This window comes from Myotis nattereri (assembly GCF_964212035.1).
Source record: "Myotis nattereri genome assembly, chromosome: 9".
Lineage (NCBI taxonomy): Eukaryota > Metazoa > Chordata > Mammalia > Chiroptera > Vespertilionidae > Myotis > Myotis nattereri.
The window spans coordinates 634,829-655,831 of record NC_138084.1 but is presented as its reverse complement, the minus strand read 5'-3'; the positions used below and the strand labels follow the sequence as shown (position 1 = coordinate 655,831).

General features: G+C 69.0%; 1 protein-coding gene across 1 annotated transcript in view; it reads right to left on the bottom strand.

Moving 5' to 3' along the window:
* Positions 1-21,003, bottom strand: part of KCNQ1 (potassium voltage-gated channel subfamily Q member 1) — a gene marked incomplete at both ends in the record, with an annotated part of 88,536 nt that overhangs the window by 53,845 nt on the left and 13,688 nt on the right. The window contains one exon of the mRNA XM_081099271.1: positions 14,058-14,148. Within this exon, the coding sequence (XP_080955397.1) occupies positions 14,058-14,148 (91 nt within the window). The remainder of the gene's footprint in view (positions 1-14,057; positions 14,149-21,003) is intronic.

The window sequence follows — 21,003 nt, the reverse complement described above, 5'->3', positions numbered from 1 at the left end:
TGCTGACGCACCGCACACGTGACGGGTGAGGCCGCGCGCCCGCCGCCAGGGAGGGCGAAGACCATAAAGTGGGAGACGCGCCGGGTCCGCGGTCAGGACACGCCGTCCCGTGTGACACCAGTCACGGCACCGGTCGGCGCAAGAGCCCCCCCGGGTCTCGGGGGCGAAATGAACAGACCGAGTCTCGGATTGACGTGGAGCGCAGGGCCCTCAGCAGAGAGCACAGGCCTCTGGCCGGCACCCGCGTCCCGTTCAGGGGCCCGGCGTGCAGAGCGAGACAGACCCCATCGGAGCAGAAATCCCGGAGCTGACAAACGGGAGAGAAATGCCAACGAAACCCCAAACCAAGGTCTGTCCGCTGAGATCAGAGAAGTCACGGAAACGCCAGCCACGTTGGTGACAAAAAAGCAAAGGGGGAGGCGCACGTGGCCGATCTCCGGGGGGAGGAGGGATGTCACTGCAGGTCCCACACGTGCTCACATCACGGACCAGATGAACAATGCACGCCGACACGTCCAACGCACAGCGCACGCCGACACGTCCAAGGCACAGCGCACGCCGACACGTACAACGCACAGCGCACGCCGACACGTACAACGCACAGCGCACGCCGACACGTCCAAGGCACAGCGCACGCCGACACGTCCAACGCACAGCGCACGCCGACACGTACAACGCACAGCGCACGCCGACACGACTAAAACCTCGGGCGGCAGGAACACGCTTCTTCAAAGGCACGGACACCACCGCCCGGGAAGACGTAGGTGACCTATGTCCCCGCGGCTACGGCGCGATCCCGTGACCACCTCCCGCGCTGAGGACTCGGGCCTGGACCGCGCCCGGCGGTTCCTCCACAGGCGGCAGAGGCGAGGCCAACACCGCCCCAACTCTCCCCGAAACGGAGAGGGGCTCGCCTCCCCCGCCCGCTCGTCTCGCCGGCCTTCCTCTGGGACCAAAACCAGACGCAGGAGGAACCGCAGCCCGCGGCGTTCACGCGCGTCACGGGACCGGAGCCGCCGCAGGGGAAGCCGGCCGTTCATCACCACGGAAATACACGACCACGCGGTCGCCCAGGCACGCCAGCTCAGCGCGGCGCTCGACCCGCATCCGCCACCAGAGCAGGAGACGCACGGAGAGAGCGCCAGGGGCCCTCTCGCGAGATGTGGACAAGCATTTGACGAAACAGCCCCCGTTCGCGTTCAAACCGCACAGAAAGCGAACTGCAAGCGTCCGTCCTGAGGGAGGCCCCTCGGCCGCATCTACAGAAGCCTCCGCCCTCGCGGGGGACGGGAGGGTCCCATGGTCGCTCCTGAGGCTGGAACGGGCGAGGACGGTCACGTTCCCACCTGCTGGACACGCATTCGAGGGGCCGCCAGCGCCGTCCACCAAGGAAAACCTGAGAAAGGAGAAGACGCGGAGCCCAGATGGGACACGAAGAGGGAGAGCTGCCTTCATCGCGGACACGCTCATCGCCACGAAAGAATCCATTTAATCCACACCCAGAGCTAGAGCTACGAAGGGCGCGGGAGACGTCCCCAGAGACAAACAAAGACATCAGATCGGTCTCGGATTGTCATCAGGCGCTCCACGCGAACAACAAGCCGTCAGAAGTCAGGATTCTCAAACGCCATCGACAACAGCATGAAAGTATGAAATGGCTTCCTGACCAGAAAACAAAAAAAGTGCGAGGCCTTGGCCCTGGGCACCACCGTCGTCCGACAGAAATGAAAGGCCACGATGAACGGGGAGACAGCGCCCGTGGGTCACAGGCTCGGCGTTGGCGCCGACTCCGTCCCTCCCCGTGGGCCCCTGGGCTCCGTGCGTCCCGGCGAGGATGCCGGCCTCTTCGTAAACACGGACGAGCGGCTCCTACAGTTGGTGTGTAAAACGCAAAGGCCCCGGGCGCACCGAGAAGCAGGAGGCCGGCGACTTCACTGGCTTCAAGCCGATCTGTGAAGCCGCGAGGACAGACCAACGGACCCGCGGGCCGCACGGCGCCCGGAGCGGGCCCAGGCTTCGTGGGGCCACGGTGACTCGGTGGCGAGGGCCACTCTCTCCAGCACGTGGCCCCGGAGCAGTCGGACGTTCACGTACGTGGCTCACCTCCACCTTCACGTACAGCGTTTGCAGAAAGTAACCGCGATCGGAACGTAAGCTTCAAACTAGAGCTACAAATCAACGCGACCAGAGGGGCCAATGCCCGTTTTCATCTTTAAAAGAACGGGAAGGAACGCCGTATGGGGGTGGGGGGGGGGGAGTGTAACCTGTAAAATGTGCATCCCTGTGTCTGAGGGACACACGGAGCCACAGGAAACGGCAGAGACCCGACACCCTGCTCGCTCATCAGAGACGCTGAACGGAGGTGGGGGCGCGTGGGAGAGGGTCGGGATCTACAGTCACGAGGAACGAACATTAGAACACGAGACGCCACGTCCCGGCCACGGGGTGGGCCCACGTGAGAAGACGCCCCGAGTGTGGGTGAGGGTGGGAGGCACAGGATGCTCTCGGAGGCGGGAATGCAGGACGGCGCGGCCGGGTTCTTAACAGTAAACCCCAGCCCGGCCGGCGGGGCTCAGGGCTGAGTGTCAACCTATGAACCAGGAGGTCACGGTTTGATCCCCAGTCAGGGCACGTGCCCAGGTTTGTGGGCTGGATCCCTGGTGGGGGGCGTGCAGGAGGCAGCCCATCGATGATTCTCTCTCATCATTGATGATTCTCTCTCTCCCTTCCTCCCTGAAATCCATAAAAATATATTTAAAAAGACAAAAAAGTAAAATCCGCACCGACCGTGCGATGGGCCGTCTACTCCCGCGTATTCATCCACGAAAAAGGACAGGCAAGTCCTTCCGGAGACGCAGGCACATATACTCATGGCAGCTCGCGCCTGGGACGACCCAAATGTCACATGTGATGGACATGCAGGCCGCGACACATCCCCACGCAGGAACACGCTTGGTCATGAAAAAGAACAGACAATTGACACACCACAGCCCGGAGGGGCCGCGCACGGCCACGCCCCGTGAAGGAGCCACACGGGCACTAGCGAGTGAGCCCACGGACAGAAAATTCTAGAAAACGCAACCCAACCCTTCCGGACAGGAACAGGCCAGCGGCCCCTCCGGAGTGGGGGGCGGGGGGCAGGAGGGGTCCCCAGGTCATGAGGACACTTTGGGGGTCAGGGATGTGCTCGCTGTCCTGATGGTGGTGATGGCCTCGGGGTGTCCGCAGACGCCAGCGTTTACACCCCCAAAGCGGGTGTGGGTGTACGTGGGCAGAGTTCATACACCGGCGGCCGCGACACCCTGTGCAGACCCGGGCGCGTGGGCTGCCGTGCCAGCGTGGGTCGGTCTGCCCGTCTGTCTCTCCCCCTTGGGTTTCAGGAGAACGTCAGGTCTGCAAACACCCGATCGATCCCCCCGCCCCCCGGCTCCTGCTGGCCCCGCTAGTGGCACAGGCAGCTCCTCTCTACCCCCAGCGCCGGGCCCCGCTCCCTCCTGCCGGGAGCCCCCTCTGTCCTCAGCCCTGGAGGCCGTGGGCTCAGGACCGAGCCCTCCCGCCCCGCGTGCCCACCCCCACAGCCCCAGGCCCGCAGCCCCCGACACCCCCCGGATGTTACATTCAAGGAAACCCCGGTCCGGGGAGGGTGGCCGCGTGTGGGGGTCTGGACGCCCCCTCCCGGAGCCTGTCTGTCTGTGTGGTCCGGGCGCCAGGGGCCTCGGAGAGCCACGCCCACGCAGGCCTCCCACAGACCGGGAAGGTGGAAGCCGCAGGCCCCGGCGCTGCCCGGCACCTCCCCTGCTGCCCGGCCGGAGCCCCGCGGAGGCCCGCCTACAGGGCCGGCGATGGAGACGCGGAGGGGCTCCCTCTGAGCACGGAGAAACGGGAGGTCCTCACCGTTCCCCCGCGGAGGCGCCCCCGCCCCGTCCCCGAGCCCCGGGTCCCTCAGATGTGCTCACTGCAGGGAACAATCCCCCAGCACCGGGGGTGTCGGGGGCCTGGGGTCCAGCTCAGACTCCCGGCCATCGCCTGCGGGACCTCCCGGTCGGTGCCGCCAGGGAAGGGCTGACACGGGGCCTCACCCCGAAGGGCGGCCCCTGAAGGGCGGCCGGGCTCAGACCGGGTGGGAGAAGGGACACAGGCTGCTCACGAAGCTGGACACAACGTGGAGGGGCCGCCCCCCGCCCCCGGCTCCCCCCGACCCCTCCTGGCGCCTCGTGTGCGAAACGGACCAGATCCGTGCCTGCCCGGGGGGCCGGGCCCAGCACAGCCTCGCACTGTGTTCCCGTTGCTCCCGTGCGGACGGCTCTTGCGCGCGGAACGCGGCCCTGGGGTCTCTCCCGGCCGCCCCGCCTCGGGCCTGGTGCACGGCACAGACACGCGTGTGCATGTGTGTGTCTCTGTGCATCTGTGTGACTGTGCGTGCGGTGCCGCTGCGTGTCTGTCCGCTGTGCCTGTGTTTCTGCCTCCACGTGGGCACCTGTGCGTTGCCTGCTTCTCAGTCAGGCGTCGCGTGGGCCAGAGGCATCTTCCCAACCTGCTACGTCTACCAGCCTCGCCCTCGCCTGTGCCCGCCCGTGCCCTCACCCATGCCCTCGCCCTCGCCCTCGTCCGTGAGGACAGGGCACCGCCGTCAGGTCCCGGCCCGCAGCCTGGGGCCGGCACAGGGGCTTTCCCGCCTGGCCGTGGTTGGGTCCACGTGACCAGGCAGAGGTGGCTGGGGTCTGGGGTCTCTGCCCGATGCTGCCCCCCCAGGAGCCCGGCAGGACCTGCACGCCTTGGGGGAGGGGCCGTCCCCCGTTCCCGTGGCCCCGGGGACGCAGCGGGCTCCTCGGCCTCCCAACACGATGGACGGTGCCATCGGGGCCTCATGAGCCCATCCGCTCGCCTGGAACCTGAAGTCACCGACGGGCACCTGGGCTGGACCTGGCCATGGGCATCTCCCCTGGCTACTGAACAGGCTGCCCACAGCCCCGGCCCTGGGGGCCCCCCTCCCGGGATGCCTGGCTGTCCCACCCGCTCCACAGGGGCTGTTGTGCCGGGTCTGAGGCCAGTTCGTGAGGCTGGGGCTGGGGTGGGGGGTGTGGGGGCTGGGGGCTGGGGCTGATGTAAGGGCTGGGGCTGGGGGCTAGGGCTGAGGCCGGAGGGTTGGTGCCCAGCTCCCTTCCTTCTGCCACCGAGTTGCCGGGTGACCAGGGGTGCATTCGATGGCGCACTGGGGGCCCTGGAGGCCGGGCACGGCTGCACCCCTCTGAGTGGCATGCGGCCACTCTGCACCTGCACAGCTGGGCCCCACCTTCGCCCGGCCCCCCAGGCAGCCCCTTGTGGGGCGACAGCTGGGGCCTGCACTGCGCCCCACAGCTCGTCCCATTATCCCGCCGATCCCAGGCCGCCCCGCAGCCCCCACGCGGCGCGGTGCCCGGCCCCCGCTGCGCCCCGAGCCCCGTTATGTTGTGTCAGCTGCTGCCCGCGTGGACGGGAGGCGCTCCAGCTGGCCGGGTCAGATGTGAGAACAAGGCCCGAACAAAACCAGCCCCCGCTGCCCCGCGCGGACCCCCTGCCTGTGGCTCTAATGACCAGCGCCCCCCCCCCGGCCGAGCATAAAGGAGACACCTGTCCCAGGACGACGGCCCCTCTGATCCCCCCAAATCCCCGGCACAGCCCAGCCCCGCGAGGGCCCGGCTCGGAGAGGCCACGAGGGCACAGGGGAGAGTGGGCCGGGCCTCACGGGGCGGCCGGGGTGCCGGCAGCTGGAACACCCTCCTGGACAGGTGTCCCTCCTGGGCGGGCAGAGGGCCTGCTGCACCCCGAGGCCCTCCCGCCCACGCTGGGGCTGGGGCTGGGGCTGGGGCTGGGGCTGAGGCTGGGGCTGGGGCTGGGGCTGGGCTCCCCATCCGAGCAGAGCCAGCGGGGCCCCCACCCGCCTGCACCCCAACCCGGGAGGCTCCGTCTCTGGTTTCCGACCAACCTGGAGCTGAGTCATCAATTTCTGAAAAGAGGGAAAGAGGGGGGTCGGGGGGAGGTGGGGAAAGAGACCACCCAGAGCCTGGCTGTGCAGAGAGAGACCTGGAAACCACGCACACGCAGACTCACACATGCACATGCAGGCACACATGCAGGCACACACAGAGACACACACGGACACACAGACAGACACACGGACACACACACAGACACACTGACACACACACACAGAGACACACACGGACACAGACACACACAGAGAGACACACGGACACGCACACAGACATACGCACACACCCGGTGCCGGCCATGGAGTCTGCTGAGTGGGCAGCTGCATGGTGATGGGCCCTGGTCAGCCCAGAGGGGACCAGGCCCAGAGCTCCTGCCTCCCCAGGACCAGCGGGGTGGCTCCCCAGGAGGAGGGTGGCTCCCCAGGAGGAGGGTGCCTCCCCAGGAGGAGGGTGGCTCCCCAGGAGGAGGGTGGTCCGCGGGCCGGGGCAGAGGGGCTCCGGGAAGGTCACCCCCGGAAGGAAGGTCTCAGGTGCCAGCCCTCCCCTTCCATCACCCGGTTTTAAGGCTGGAAAACAGGAAATGCCATGGAAACAGCCCGGCTCGCGGTTCCCACAGCGGGGGGGGGGGGGGGGGGAGGGGGGAGGTAGGGGGAGCCCAGCTGGTCTTGGGCCCCTGGGGCCTCCAGTGGACCCCGTGGGGTCTCCCCAAGGTCCAAGGGGACCCAGCACCAGGCATAAGCCGAGGCCCCCTCCCCTCTCTCTTCAGGGGCCAGCGGAGCATGCAGGCCCAGAGGTGCCTGTGGGGAGGGAGGGGGAGGCCGGGAGGGGCAGGTGGACGTGCTGGGCCGGGCCCCTCCCTCCCTCCCGGGACTCTCGCCGGCCAGGACCGTCCACCTGACTCAGCCCCTTCGCCAAGGCTCGGGTTACGTGTTCCTCGGGAACGTCGCAAACATTTTCCACAGCTTCCTCTTCCTCCTGCCCCCACCCCGTGTTCCGAACGGGCTTGATCGATATGACAATTCTGGCAGCGACGCCGTGGGGCCCGGCCGGGGGCCGCACAGAGGCCGTCTTTGTTACAGAACAGACATGCAGGACACCCCCACAGGGCAGGGTCCTCGAAGAAGGTTCTGGTTACAGCGCGATCCCCGTTTTCACGCTCTGAGGCCCCGCGCGAAGGAATGCCAGCTGTCCCCCCGGCAGCTGCCTCCGCCCAGCCTGTGCCCACCGGGCGGGGGCCGGGGGGGGGGGCCATCGAGGTCCTCTCCGGCCTCGGCCCCTCCTGCTTGGACCCCCTCGGGACCAGAACACGGACCCCCTTCCACGGCGGGACTCGCCCCTCGGGGCGCCCGGGACGGGAGGGGCGAGGCTGCTCCAGGCCCAGCCGCCACCACCAGTGACAAGCCCGTGAGAAGAGGAGAAGGTGCCCCAGCCCGGCCGGCGGGGCTCAGGGGCTGAGGGTCGACCTCGGAACCAGGAGGTCACGGTCGATTCCCGGTCAGGGCACAGGCCCGGGTGCGGGTTCGATCCCCAGTGTGGGGCGTGCAGGAGGCAGCGGGCCCATGATTCTCTCTCATCATGGATGTCTCTCTCTCCCTCTCCTTTCCTCTCTGAAATCAATAAAAAACATTTTCTTAAAAAAGACGTTGCTGCAACCGCTGGGCCGGCAACGGCCCTCGAACGGGGCGGGTGGGACAGGGCACCCATCAGGGTCAGGGGTCAGGGAGCCGAAGGCCCTGCCTCAGGGGCGTGGCCTGGGTTGTGTCCCCAGGATCCCCCCGCCCCCGCCAGCTCCCTGGGGTGGGCACGAGGCTGTGGGCCCCCCAGACCTGCAGAGCAGACAGGCCCGGCCCCGAGGTGGCCGCCGCCCTCGCCACAGGCATCGGGGAACATCAGGGCCGGGGGCTGCGGGTGGGGCCTCCTCTAGCGCCCAGTGTTTCTACCGAACGGCGAGCTGGCGGCCTGGCGCCCCATGCGTGTGCCCGCACACAGACTCCCACGCGGGAGGGCACATGCCCACTGCCTTCCGGCTCCCGGGAACTGAGGGTCAGCCCTGCCCGGGCATGACGCCCTCCTCCGGGCCCGGGGTGAGGGTCGGAGTGCAGGCATGAAGCCGGGGTGCTGGCCGAGTGAGGGCGCAGGACCCATAGCCGGGCGCGGCGGCGGCTGAACTCGGGGCAGAGCCACCAGGAAGGCCTGGGCTGCAGGAACATCTCAGCCAGCGGCTCCCAGGGGCCGGGGACGGAGACAAAGGGGCCGAGGGTCCAGGAGGGGCGAGGGGCTCCTCCCGGGCACCCCGAGTCCGGGGGCAGCAGGCAGGCATCCCAGAGGCCACTCTAGGAAATGAGGCGCTCGCCGAGCAGAGGTGAGGGCTGAGGGGGGCCCCACGCAGGAGGCAGAGGAGAGAAGGGGGCCTGGGGCAGAAGGGACCTCAGCCCTGGGACGCCAGCGAGAGAGGGGTGGGGGGCAGGGGCGGGGGCGGGGGCCTCCCCGAGCCGGGCCCCCTCTGGCAGTGAAGGGTGTGGGGAGCACAGCCCGGACTTCGACCGCGGGAGGCGGCGAGGGGCCGTGGAGCCCCTGGGCCTCCGGGTGCAGCTGGGAACGGGGCGAGGGCCCCAGGGTCTGGCCGGGCTGGGGAGGGGGATGCAGCTGGCGGGAGGCGGTCACCGGAGGGGCCGGCGCCCGCGGCAGCAGGAAGCCACAGCAATGACCTCATCCCCCAGGCCTCCGGCCTCGCGGCTTCAGCTTGGGGCCCCGCACGGCCCTGGCCTGGCCTGCGGGCGGTTACCTGTGTTTGCTGGCTTTGGAGAGCGGCTCTTTGTGTGGGATTTGGAAAAAATCAGAAAACACGGAGTGTGCTTTGGAGACAAAAGGCCGCTCTCCCCGCTGGGGAGGGTCTCCCGGAGAACGGGGCGGGGGGTGGGGGGGGATTTGGCCCGGCCGCAGGACGGGGAGGGGCCGGGAGCGCCCCCAAACCTGGGACCCCGTCACGGGTGCGCCCGGAAACGCGGGCACAGAGCGTGGACACGCGTGTGCCCTCGGCGCCGTGCGTGAGCAGCACACACGTGTCCACACACGTGTCCACACACGTGTCCACACACGCACAGAGGCGCGCCCGGGGCCTCCTCCGGACGCGGGGCCCGTGCTGAGCGCGGCCGCAGCCCCCCGACGCGCCCCCGCCCCAGCGGCCGTGAACAAAGCTCAGGGCTGCAACGTGGCGGCGCAGGCCCCGGACAGACCCCGCGGCAGAGCCGGGATTCCAGCAAAATGGCTTTTTCAGGCCCGAATATCCCTGGCTCAGCAGAACGCGTAATCCCCGGAGGCCGGGGCTGCCTTCCCGGCTGAGATAACAGCGTTCTGGCACCGTAAACGCGGGGCCTCGGAAAAAAGGAAGAAATATGGGCTCCCTGGGAAAACACAGCCGGAGCCTCGCCGCCAGCCCGGCCCCTCGCAGGACCCACCCCGCCCGCCCTGCAGCCTGCGGTCTGGCTCCGCGCGCTGGGCCGCCGCCAGCAGCCGCCGCATTTTGCCGACAACAGCGCCGCCTGGTGTCCGGGGCCGGGATCCGGGTGGACGCGGGCGGGCGGGGGCGGCACCCTGGCTTCCCGGGCCCCCTCCCCACGCCCTGCCTCTGGGTGGGGTCGGCGCCCAGCAGACCAAACCCCCCAGGAAGCCCCCCGACTCCCACCTGCACCGGCAGCCCCCGGGGCCCACCCTGGAGACGGTGAGCTGGGGAGGGGCCTCCTGCCCAGGCCTCCCCCCAGCACCCGCGTGCACCCTCCCGCCATGCCCGTCTCAGGGGACCCTCCAGGGCGCTCTCACGTCCGGCCACACTCTCTCTTCACCTCGCACCCCCTTTCCCAGCCAGACCTGAAGAATCTCACCTCTGCCCCCCGGGGTGGGGGACCCAGGGCTGCCCCGTCCCTGTCTCCCCAGCATCCCCCACACCCGGCCCTGACTCAGCAGCGCATGAGACCCAGCAAGACCTTGGCTGAGGCCGTCCTGCCCACCCCTCCCCTTCACGGGCGGGGAAATGGAGGCCCAGGACCCTTCCGCCACTTGGCTTGTCCTACGGGGGCCGCTCGGGGTGCGTGGGCTTGAAGCAGGGAGTGGCAGACCCAGGAGGCCACGTGGGCACGTGGGGAGCACCCCCTGGGCCTGGCCTCCCGGCGTGTGGGGGGAGCACTGAGCCACCCAGAGCCCCCAGCACACGGGTCTGACAGCAGGGGCGAGGGGGGTGGCAGGGGCCCGCGGGGGGCTGGGACCCCATGGAGGGCAGGTTTGGAGGGCTTATGGAGGGCAGGGACCCCACGGGGGGCAGGTTTGGAGAACCCCATGGAGGGCAGGGGCTTCATGGACGGCAGGGGCCCCATGGAGGGCAGGGACCCCACGGGGGGCAGGTTTGGAGAACCCCATGGAGGGCAGGGGCTCATGGAGGGCAGGGGCCCCATGGAGGGCAGGGACCCCCCGGGGGGCAGGTTTGGAGGCTCATGGAGGGCAGGGACCCCACGGAGGGCAGGGACCCCCCGGGGGGCAGGTTTGGAGGCTCATGGAGGGCAGGGACCCCACGGGGGGCAGGGACCCCATGGAGGTCAGGTTTGGAGGCTCATGGAGGGCAGGGGCTCCTGGAGGCAGGGACAGGCAGGCGGAGCTGGGAAGGTGAGAAGCTGGGCCTGGGCCATGTCCGTGGAGGAACAGCCTGGTCTAGAGCGGGGAGGGCCCGGGGCAGCGAGAGGCAGGCACAGGGGACGTGGGGAGAGGGGGGGCGGGCGGTGCAGCAGGGGTGCCTGGCTGAGGGGCACCTGGGGCCCGAGAGGAGCTTCTGGAGCGATCAGACCTCTTGATGTCAGAGAGGAAGGGGGGGGGGAGAGATGGGAACATCGATGATGAGAGAGAGTCATGGACCGGCTGCCCCTGCACGCCCCCCACTGGGGATGGAGCCCGCAACCTGGGCCTGTGCCCCGACCGGGAATCGAACCGTGACTCCTGGCTCATAGGTTGACGCTCAACCCCTGGGCCACGCTGGCCGGGTGATCAGATTTTTTAAAGCAGTGGTTCTCAACCTTCTGGCCCTTTAAATACAGCTCCCCATGTTGTGGTGACCCCCAGCCATAACATTATCTTCGTTGCTACTTCATCACTGTCATGTTGCTGCTGTTATGAATCGTCATGTAAATGTCTGATATGCAGGATGTATTTTCATGGTTACACATTGAACATCATTAAAGCAAAGTGATGAATCACAAAAGCAATATGTCATTATATCTGTGTTTTCCGCTGGTCTTAGGCGACCCCTGTGAAAGGGTCGTTTGACCCCCAAGGGCGTCGCGACCCACAGGTTGAGAACCGCTATTTTAAAGGAAGACCTGCACCCCCCCACGCACACACACGCACACACACACGCACACACACACGCACACACGCACACACACGCACACACACACGCACACACGCACACACACGCACACACGCACACGCACACACACACGCACACACACACACGCACACACACACGCACACACACACACGCACACACGCACACACGCACATGTACACACATACCAGGCCTGCTGTGTGCAGAGGGTGCCTGGGGGACAGCAGGGCAGCAAGGGGGCCACAGGAGAGAAGGGGGGGAAGGGGAAGCCCCGGCCTCTGCCCTCACAGGGGTGGGAAGGGGCTCAGTGCTCAGGGCACACCCCCTCTCTGGTCCCGCAGCCCAGGCCCAGCCCCCATCCTCAGTGGACACTGTGCCCGCAGTTCAGAGATTGGCCACCAGGGGGCAGGCAGACCTCAGAAATGTCAGGAGGGAGGCGACGCCAGGAAGGAAGCTGGCAGCAGGGAAGGGGCAGAGGGCAGGAGGCAGGGAGCAGGGGGCAGGGGGCATGGGGCAGCAAGCAGGAGGCAGGGAGCATGAGGCAGCAGGCAGGGGGCAGGGGGCAGGGAGCAGGGGGCAGGGGGCAGCAAGCAGGGGGCAGGGGGCAGGGGGCATGGGGCAGCAAGCAGGGGGCAGGGGGCAGGGGGCAGGGGGCAGCAAGCAGGGGGCAGGGGGCAGGGAGCAGGGGGCAGGGGGCAGCAAGCAGGGGGCAGGGGGCAGGGGGCATGGGGCAGCAAGCAGGGGGCAGGGGGCAGGGGGCATGGGGCAGCAAGCAGGGGGCAGGGGGCAGGGGGCATGGGGCAGCAAGCAGGGGGCAGGGGGCAGCAGGCAGGGGGCAGGGGGCAGCGGGCAGGGAGCAGGGGGCAGCAAGCAGGGGGCAGGGGGCAGGGAGCAGAGGGCATGGGGCAGCAGGCCGGGAGCAGGGGGCAGGGGGCAGGGGGCAGGACCACGGGACCCACACACACTGTCCCCCGCCGGCACGGTGCCCACCCCTTTGCCACGCAGCCTGTCCTGCTTGCACATGCGGCGACGGAGCTGAGTGCAGGGCAGTTAAACCAGCCACCAGGACCCGGGGACGGGCCTGCCCAGGAGAGCCAGGGGTCCCCGTGGGGACAGCCAGCTCCACGCAGCCGGCAAGATGCGCGTCCGCACCTGCGTGAACCCCGCTCACGGGTGCCGGCCCTGCACCCGAGGCCGGGAGCCGCCCCCAGACGGAGCCAGCGCGGCCCACGGCCCGAGTCCCCCCGCCGGCCAGGCCGCTCCCCAGGCCGCGTGCGCATCTGCTCGCCGGTGCGTGTCCACAAATCCCTGTGGGACCAGCGGCTGAGCCACCGCCGACGAGAACAGGCCACGCGGGGGACGGGCCACGGCCACAGAGAACAGACGCCCCGGCCACCCTGGCGATCGCTGCCACTGCCGTTCCCCCGAGAAGTGAACCCCACACCGCCTCTGAGCCCCAACGGCAGAGCCGCCAGCCCCCGGACACAGGCCCCACGCTCACGACGGACGCCCCCAGGCTCACGACGGGCGCCCCCAGGCTCACGGACGGCGCCCCCACACCAGACACTCAGGCCCCACACTCACGAGCAGAGGCATCGGGGTTTCCGGGGGCAGGACAGGTGTTTGCGGGGTCCCTGGGAAGAGCCAACTGGGGGGCAGTGGCAGGTGGCCCCTGGGGAGCCGGGTGGGGACCACACCATGAAATGAAACAGTTCGGGGCTCGTGTCCTGGAGGCAGGCGGCCCTGGGATGTGAGGTCGCTCAGACCCGTGCCCTGAACAGGGGTCCCAGGCGGCCTGCTGGCCCCCGGACACCCGGTTACGATAGAAACGCCCTCACGTCCCGGCCGGAGGCCCAGGGGTGGCGCGGCGCCTGTGCACCAAAAGGTCGCAGGTTTGATTCCCGGTCGGGCACATGCCCGGGTTTTGGAGTCAGGCAGCCGCCTGGGGACCCGGCCGCCCCGCGTCCCACCATCCCTGACTCCAGCCTCAGAGATGGGTCCCCTGGGAGGTGCCCCTCCTGGGGTCAGCGTTCCGGACCCTGGCCCGAAGCCCTGGGGGCTGTCCCAGGCCCTGTCCGAGGGGTCAGCGCTGGTGGGGAGAGAGGAGCCCTGAGTGAGGCGCTCGGACAGGCTGGGCAGCAGGGGACCAGGCCCGGTCTTGGCCATTCTTCTGTGCTCACGGCTCCCGAGTCCCTCTTTGGGGGCCGGGGACCTAGGCATATGGGTGAGAGCCTCGCAGGGCAGTGCAAGGGGTGTCCAGGGAGAGGGGAGGGGCAGAGGGAGGGGCTGGGACAGCTGCCGGGTCTGTGTGTCCCAGTTGCAACCCAGGCCAAGAGTCACCCAGACCTCGGGCCCAAGTGCAGGCTTGGGCGAGTCCCCGCCGACCACAGCCCCAGCTCCCCGTGGCCGCATCCTCCTGTCCTTCCTTCCCGGCCCAGCTCAGAAGACGCCTCCTCCAGGAGGCCCTCCCAGACCACCCGCCTCAGGCCTGCTGGCTCAATGCTCACATCCTGCACATACCAGAGCTGGGGGTGGGGTCCCCCATTCCTCTGGTCCCCGATATCGAGGCAAGACCACAGCCGCCAGCCAGCAGAAGGGGCACCGGTCCAGGGGCTCCGTGCAGGCGGGAGAAGCCAGGGGCAGCTCACCCCGCCCCACGCCCACACAGCGGGGAGACGAGGCCCCGGGCGGTGCTGCCGGCCGCCGGTACGTACCATCCAGAAGAGGGTCCCTGTGGCCAGGGCGACGTACTGCTCAATGGTGGACAGCACGCTGAAGATGAGGCAGACCAGCACGATGAGGAAGCTGCGAGACAGGGGACAGCGGTCAGGCCGGGGTCTGCTCCTGTGGCCACCTGCCCCTCCCCCGAGGCGCCCCTCCCCCCACAGGCGCCCCTCCCAGCCCCCAGCCCCCACCAGCCATGAACCAATGGTAAGCGCGACCCAGCCACACAGCGGGCCTGAGCTGACCCCCAGCCAGGGACGCGCCTTCAGCCAGACACGGCGGCGCGAGCGGCCACTGATGAGCACGAGCCTGGGACCCCAGGCCCCTGAAGTGTCCCCGTGGGAACTCCCCAAGGGCAGACGGACGGACGGACGGACAGACGGACGGACGGCTGGTGCCCAGGCAGTGGGTGAGGCTTTCCTTCTGGGTCGTGACCTTTCCCAGCCCGGAAGCCGTCCTGAGGACCAGGGACGGAACCGCGGACGGGCCCCCCCTCCCAGCCCCGGGTGCTGCTCCCAGGATCACAGGCCCAGGTAGGTCCCTGCCTCAGTTTCCCTGACACAAGTCAGAGCCTCTTCCACATGGGACGATGGGCGGCAGCACAGCCGGACGCAGGAGGGATGGTCGGTCGGGACGCCCCCGGCCTGGCACCAGCCATCCCTCCTGCCCCCTCCCCGCCCGGCCCGTGGGGACAAGCCCGTCCCCCTGTGGGACCCACGGCCACCAGCACGACACACAGTCGCACATCCCACCGCCCGCAGGCCGTCCTCCCCCGACGTCACGGACGGGGAACCGAGCCTCGCTCTCCCGAGGCCCCCGAGAGTCATGGGGGGCAGACAGGGCTGGGGCCGGCCTGAGGAGGGGCAGCGAGGACAGCAGCTGGTCCCCCCCGACCTCTGACCGTCCCTCCGAGGACACGAGTGACGACCGTGGGGGCCGCAGGGAGACGCGGGGGCCCCCTATCCCGGGACACCTTCCCTCGCCACACCTGAGGCCCCTCGGCCCATCCTCATCTCCGTCCCTCCTGCCGGGAGACTGGCCGGGATCCGGTGACGGCCACGGTCAGCGCGGCTCAGCCTCTGGGCCGCCCGGAGGCCTGCTGGCCGGCGCCCTTCAGGTGAGGGGACGGGTTCAGGCCCGCGTGGCTCCGACGTCGGGAGGCATTGTGCTCACGGCATGCAGAACCCGCCACCCGTGGGCCTGTCTGCTCCTCCTGCGCCCGGGAAGGGGGGACCGGGGCTCAGAGCCGGGGGGCGGGGCGCCCCCTCCTGCCTGCGCAGGGCGAGCCCGGCCCTCGGTCCCGGCCGGAGTCCCGAGGCTCTGAGACCAGGCAGCCCCCACCCTGAGAGCGGGGACAGGGCCCAGGGGACGAGGGGCTCAGACCCACTTCCCAGGCAGGGCGAGGGGAAGAGGCGCTGGGAGGCAGGATGGGCCCAGGGCTGCCGGCCAACCCTGGAGGGAGAGGCCCCGCCAGGGGCGAGGGTGGCCCTGGGCCCAAACAATGCCCTGCCTGTGCCCGGCGGCCGAGCCACCTCCACGCTGTGACCGCAGCCCAGCCCCGGGGCGTCCGGCCTTATCGGACATCGGGCGCCGCTGGCAGCCGCCAGGTGACCCGGAGCACGTGGCAGCCTGAGCCCTGCCAGGCCAGCCCTCCTCCTGCCCGTGGCCGGCCCCGAGCGGCACCCACGCGGGCCAGGGCGGCTCAGGTGACCCAACCACCGAACCCAGGCCCGGCTGGTCTCCCGGGAGAGGCAGGGGACAGGCCCTGACGCTGGGGAAGCCCCTGAATCTTCGGTGACAGCGTCCCCCACCCTCAGGAGGTCCCCGGGGACACGGACCACACACGTCACCTGCAGAGGAAACGTGGCTGCTGCAGGGGCCTCGGCACCCGTGGCAGGCGGACCCGGGTCGCCAGCTGAAATGCCAGGCCCCACAGGCGGCAGCCGGACACCTCGGAGGATGTTAATTCACTGAATGTATCACATTAATTACACATTTTAATTATAAGCGATACAATGTATCACTTGCTGACGGAGAAGTGCGGGCGCTGGCTGGCTGGCGCAGAAGCAATGGTCTGCAGCCACAGAGGGCCCTGTGCCCAGTGGAGGGAGCGTCTGGGGGTGCATCTGGGTGGGGGCGCACGTGCCGTTCCGCAGGGGTCCACTCCATCGGAACACGACAGCACGTCCGAGGGCCAGGCTGGGGTGGCCGACCTCGGACCGGGCCCCGGCCCCAGGCCACCCCAGGCGCGTCCCCCATCTTCATCAGGCCCAGCAGTGCCACCCACGGAGCTGGGACCCATCTGCTCTCCCATCGGCCGCCTCGGGATCCAAGTCCCCGGCGTGACGGGCAGGTGGGAACGAGCTGCTCAGGAGCCCACTTCCCGTTCACGCCCCCATCACACGAAGCCTGTCCCTCATCACAGGAGAAAGGGGGAGCTCAGAGAGGGCGAGCCACCGCCCCGAGTCACACAGCACCAAGCATCAGCCGAGGACCAGCCTCCAGCCCCTCCCACCAACCGAGCCTGTGCCTCCAGGAGGCCAGCAGCCGGGGGCAGCCAGGAGTGGCAGCTCTCCGCCTTCCCTGCCCCTGGGAGGCTGGGGGGGGGGGCGGGGGGAGAGGGGGGAGGGGGCGTGGCGGGGGGAGGGGGCGTGGCAGGGGGAGGGGGCAGGCTCCAGGGGGAGGCCCCGCCCTCGGGGTCCCGCAGCCGTGCTCTAGGCTGGAGCACAAGGACCGGAGGTGGAGGCAGGGCCCGGGCCGGCTCCGTCCCCCAGCGTCCCCTGCACCACGCCTGGCGGCCTGGCCGTGATAAGAAACCCCTCACAGGGTATATTTAGAAGGTGCCGGAGAACAGCCTGAAGGGGCCTCACAGATGGGGCCTCATCTGCCAGGGACGCACAACGTCTCCCCGTGAGGGGTCCTGGCCGGGCGGGAGGGCCCCGCGGGCCTCGCAGATGCACCTGCACCCGTCACTCCCCCTGTCGGGCCTGCATCTCGGGCGGAGACAGGAGCCTCTGCAGGCCTGCTGGGGGCACCGATGGCCAGGGCTGCCCACATCCTCCCACAGCAGGCGGCGGTGCCCGAGGACTTGGGCACCCGGGGCTGGGAGGGGGCCCACGGGCTCCCCACCCAGGGCCCAGGGCCCTGCCTCCCGAATGGTGCCTGCAGGGTCCCAGAGCAGTGGCCTGGGGCTGTGGCCTGGGGCTGTGGCCTGGAGTGGTGGCCTGGGACTGTGGCCTGGGGCTGTGGCCTGGGGTGCTGGCCTGGAGTAGTGGCCTAGGGCTGTGGCCTGGGGCTGTGGCCTGGAGTGGTGGCCTGGGGCTGTGGCCTGGGGCTGTGACCTGGAGTGGTGGCCTGGGGCTGTGGCCTGGGGCTGGCCCCGCAGGGAGGGGGGCAGGGCCGGCCCAGCACCCAGCATGAGGGCCCGGCGTCTGTGCAGGTGGAGCGTCGGAGGGACGGTGTCTGGTGCGTGGCAGGTACTCGACACTGGGCCTCCCCTGGTCATCCAGGGACAAGACGGTCTTGCCACTCGAGCCGCCGCTTGTGAAGGGTCAGTGTGTCCAGGAAGCACCTGCTTCCTCCCTGTCGGCCGCCTGGGGACACAGCAGGCCGGGCACTTCCTCCCACTCCGTCTCCCGCTCTCATCTGTGCCCTTCGCCCCGCAAACACACTCGGGCCCCACACGTGTGTGAGAGGCCGGGGCCGGGCCCAGGTGCAGGCGCTCTGCGGGCTGGACCCCCGCGGCCACCCGGGCCAGACCAGCCTCCCCCCGCGGCAGCCGGCGGCCTCGGCGCTCCCCCCGGGGGCGGGCTGCGATTGCTCCATCCACGCCGGATGCAATTGGCAGTTTTATTTCGGTCTCAGCATCCTCATCCCACCAGATGGCAGCCCGGTGCCAACCCCAGGGGCAGATCAGCACGTGCACCAGCACCGCTGACCGAGTAAGGGCACGAAGACACAGTCCTCTGTCACCGGCCGCCCACCGCCGCCAGCCCCGAGGGAGGCTTCCCGGACCAGGGAGGGACCAGGGCTCAGGACAGCCAGGCCCTCGCCCGCCAGAGGCGGACTGGGGAGGCCGCCTGGGCCTGGCATGGCCTCTCTGGCCCTGTGGAGGCTTCAGAGACGGGAATCCGTTGGTGCCACTCGGCGGCTCTAGGAGGTAACGTATGAGCTAGGGCTGAGGCTGGAGACTCCAGGCAGAGGAAACTGCCGTGCAAAGGCCCTGTGGCAGGGTTGGTGGTCGGAGGCCAGGAGCTGAGAGCAGGACAAGGACCTGGGGGCCGGCAGCGATGAGGTCGGAGGAAGGCCAGGCCCGAGAGAGCTTGCAGGCGGCGGAGGGGCATCTCCGAGTGCCACGCCTCCTGGAACCGGCGGACACAGCTCTGGGCGGGAATCTGCTGATTGTCAACCGAGCTCCTGGCCGGGGCCCCAGCGACCCAAGCAGACGTCAGCAAGGCTCCGCTTCCGTCCACACCAACCACAGAGGCCGGGAAAACGCCAGGCGCTCTGAACCCCAGGAAACCGGCGTCGGGTGCCGGACGCATCCAAGCAGAGGGGGCGTCAGCCGCGATCCGACCCCGCCATCACACGTCACCGCGGCGGGCATCTCCACGGGCTGCTGGCCGCCCCCGCGCCCTGCCCACACCTGCCCGCCTCCCCCCAGAGCGTGGGGCTCCCTCCTCACGGGGCCGCCTCCTGGCCCCGTCCAGGAGCTGCAGCCGAGGAGGGAACAAAGCAGAGGGAAAGGGGAACCGGCCGAGGACGAGGACCGGCCCAGGCGCTGGGGCCGGAAACCCCGACGCCTCCACCGCCGGCAGGAGCCACGCCTCCCGCTGTCCTGTCCTCGGACCCGCGGGAACTGCCACTTCCTGCCGCTGCCCACAATAGCAGCACATCCTCGAGCCGCCGGCCGCCTGCGCGCCCCCTGCCCCGCTGCAGACCCCCCGCCCGCCCCGCCCGCCCCGGCCACTCAGCTCCCCCACGCGCACGGCCCGCCTCCCGGGCCTGGCCACTCAGCGGGGCGAGGGAGCCCCCCCAAGTCGGGGCCGGGGGTGCTGGGGGCAGAGACGGCGAGTAAGGCCTGAGGCGCGAGGGTGTCAGGCGCGAGGATGGTTGGTAGCCCTGTTACCGCTGGGAGTTGCCAAGAGGACAGAAGGGACGTGTTCTCGCCGCACGGGGCACAGGAGAAGTGGCGGTTGGACGCTTCCCTCGCTGGGGACCCTTCCTCAATGCATATCAAGTCCCTCTCGGGCGAGCTTTGCGTATCTTTCTATCTTATCCGTCGATCAAACCGCCATGAAGCTGAAACAGCCTGGCGCCGAATGAATCAACGTTTCTCTGAGTGAGGCCCACGGCGAAGGGCCAGCCGGCGGGGCGAGGCTCACATCCCCAACCATCGGGGGGACGCGCCCGAGGCCGCAGCGAGGGGCCAGCCGGCGGGGCGAGGCTCACATCCCCAACCATCGGGGGGACGCACCCGGGGCCGCGGCGAGGGGCCGTCGCCCGCCGGACGGCTCCGCCCACGGCGACAGGAGGTGACAAGTGTCGCGTGGACGTGGGGCCACGGGAAGCCTGGGCCGTCGGAGGGGATGGGACGGCGCAGCCCCCATAAAACCAGGATGGCAACCCCTCAAAAGACTTAAAGGCAACATGACCACGTGACCCAGCAATTCCACTTCTGGGAACAGAAGCCCCAACGTTGAACGCAGGGCCCCGGAGCGAGTCGGGTGCCCCGTGCCCACAGCAGCCTCAGTCGCCGCAGCCCAGAGGACGGAGCCCACGCGCCCGTCGTGGGCGAGTGAACACGCGCGTGACAGAGGCCGTGGCGTGACTCAGCTCAGCAGGAGACGCGGACACCTGCCACAGGTGGACACGCCTGAGGACAGTGGCCCGAGGGAAGCACGCCGGACGCAGGGCCAAGAGCTATGACCCCACGTCTACGCGGACCCTGGAGTCATCGGAACCACAGACGGGGGGGGGGGGGGGGAGAGTGGGTGCCGGGCTTGGGGGCGGGGGGAGTGGTTAATGGGGACAGAATGGCAGTTTGGGACGACGGAAAGTTCTGGAGATGGCGGTGGTGAGGACGGTCTTCATGCCTGAGCCGCGCACGTAGCAATGGCTCCGGGGGGTCAGTTCTGTGTTGTGTGTTTCACCACAATTCACAAATTTTCATGCTTCCCTTCTTGTCAAAAAGGGCGATGGATTGAAAAAAAAAAACAAAAAATTAAAAATACAGAAAATAAAAGGGCAGTTGAAAGGCAGGGGAGCCCGGCCGGCGGGGCTCAGGGGCTGAGGGTCGGCCTAGGAACCGGGAGGTCAGGGTCCGATTCCCGGGAGGTCGGGGCACAGGCCCGGGTTGCGGCTCCGTCCCCAGTGGGGGCGTGCAGGGGGCAGCCGGTCCATGATTCTCTTTCGTCACTGATGTTTCTCTCTCTCCCCCTCTCCCTCTCTGACATCAATAAAAACATGTTTAAAAAGGAAAGCGACGAAAAATACATGAATATTCGTTCATCCGTGCAGAGACCAGCAGGACAGGAACGGCGGACTGCAGAGTCCATGCGCGCACGGGTGGGCTGGACGCAGCGACGGGCGGGCTGGACGCAGCGACGGGCGGGCAGGCTGGACGGGCGGGGAGTGACGGGCCTTGGGGACGCCGTTTCCCAAAAACCCCCGACGCTTCCCAGACCCCAAATCACAGCAATAAAGCCACTCAGATGGACGGGCGCCTCACAAGCGCGTGTAACTGCGTTGGGGTGGACGCCAGGGCCGCACGGAGGCGGGGAAAGGCGGGTCCCGAGGGCGTGGGGACAGGTGTCGTAGGAACACCCCAGACAGACAGGGTGGCGCCCGCGCTCTGGACGGAACGCTGTCCCCGGTGAGACGGCAGCTCCGGGATGCGCATCCCGGGCGGACAGACAGTCGGTGAGAGCCGCGCTC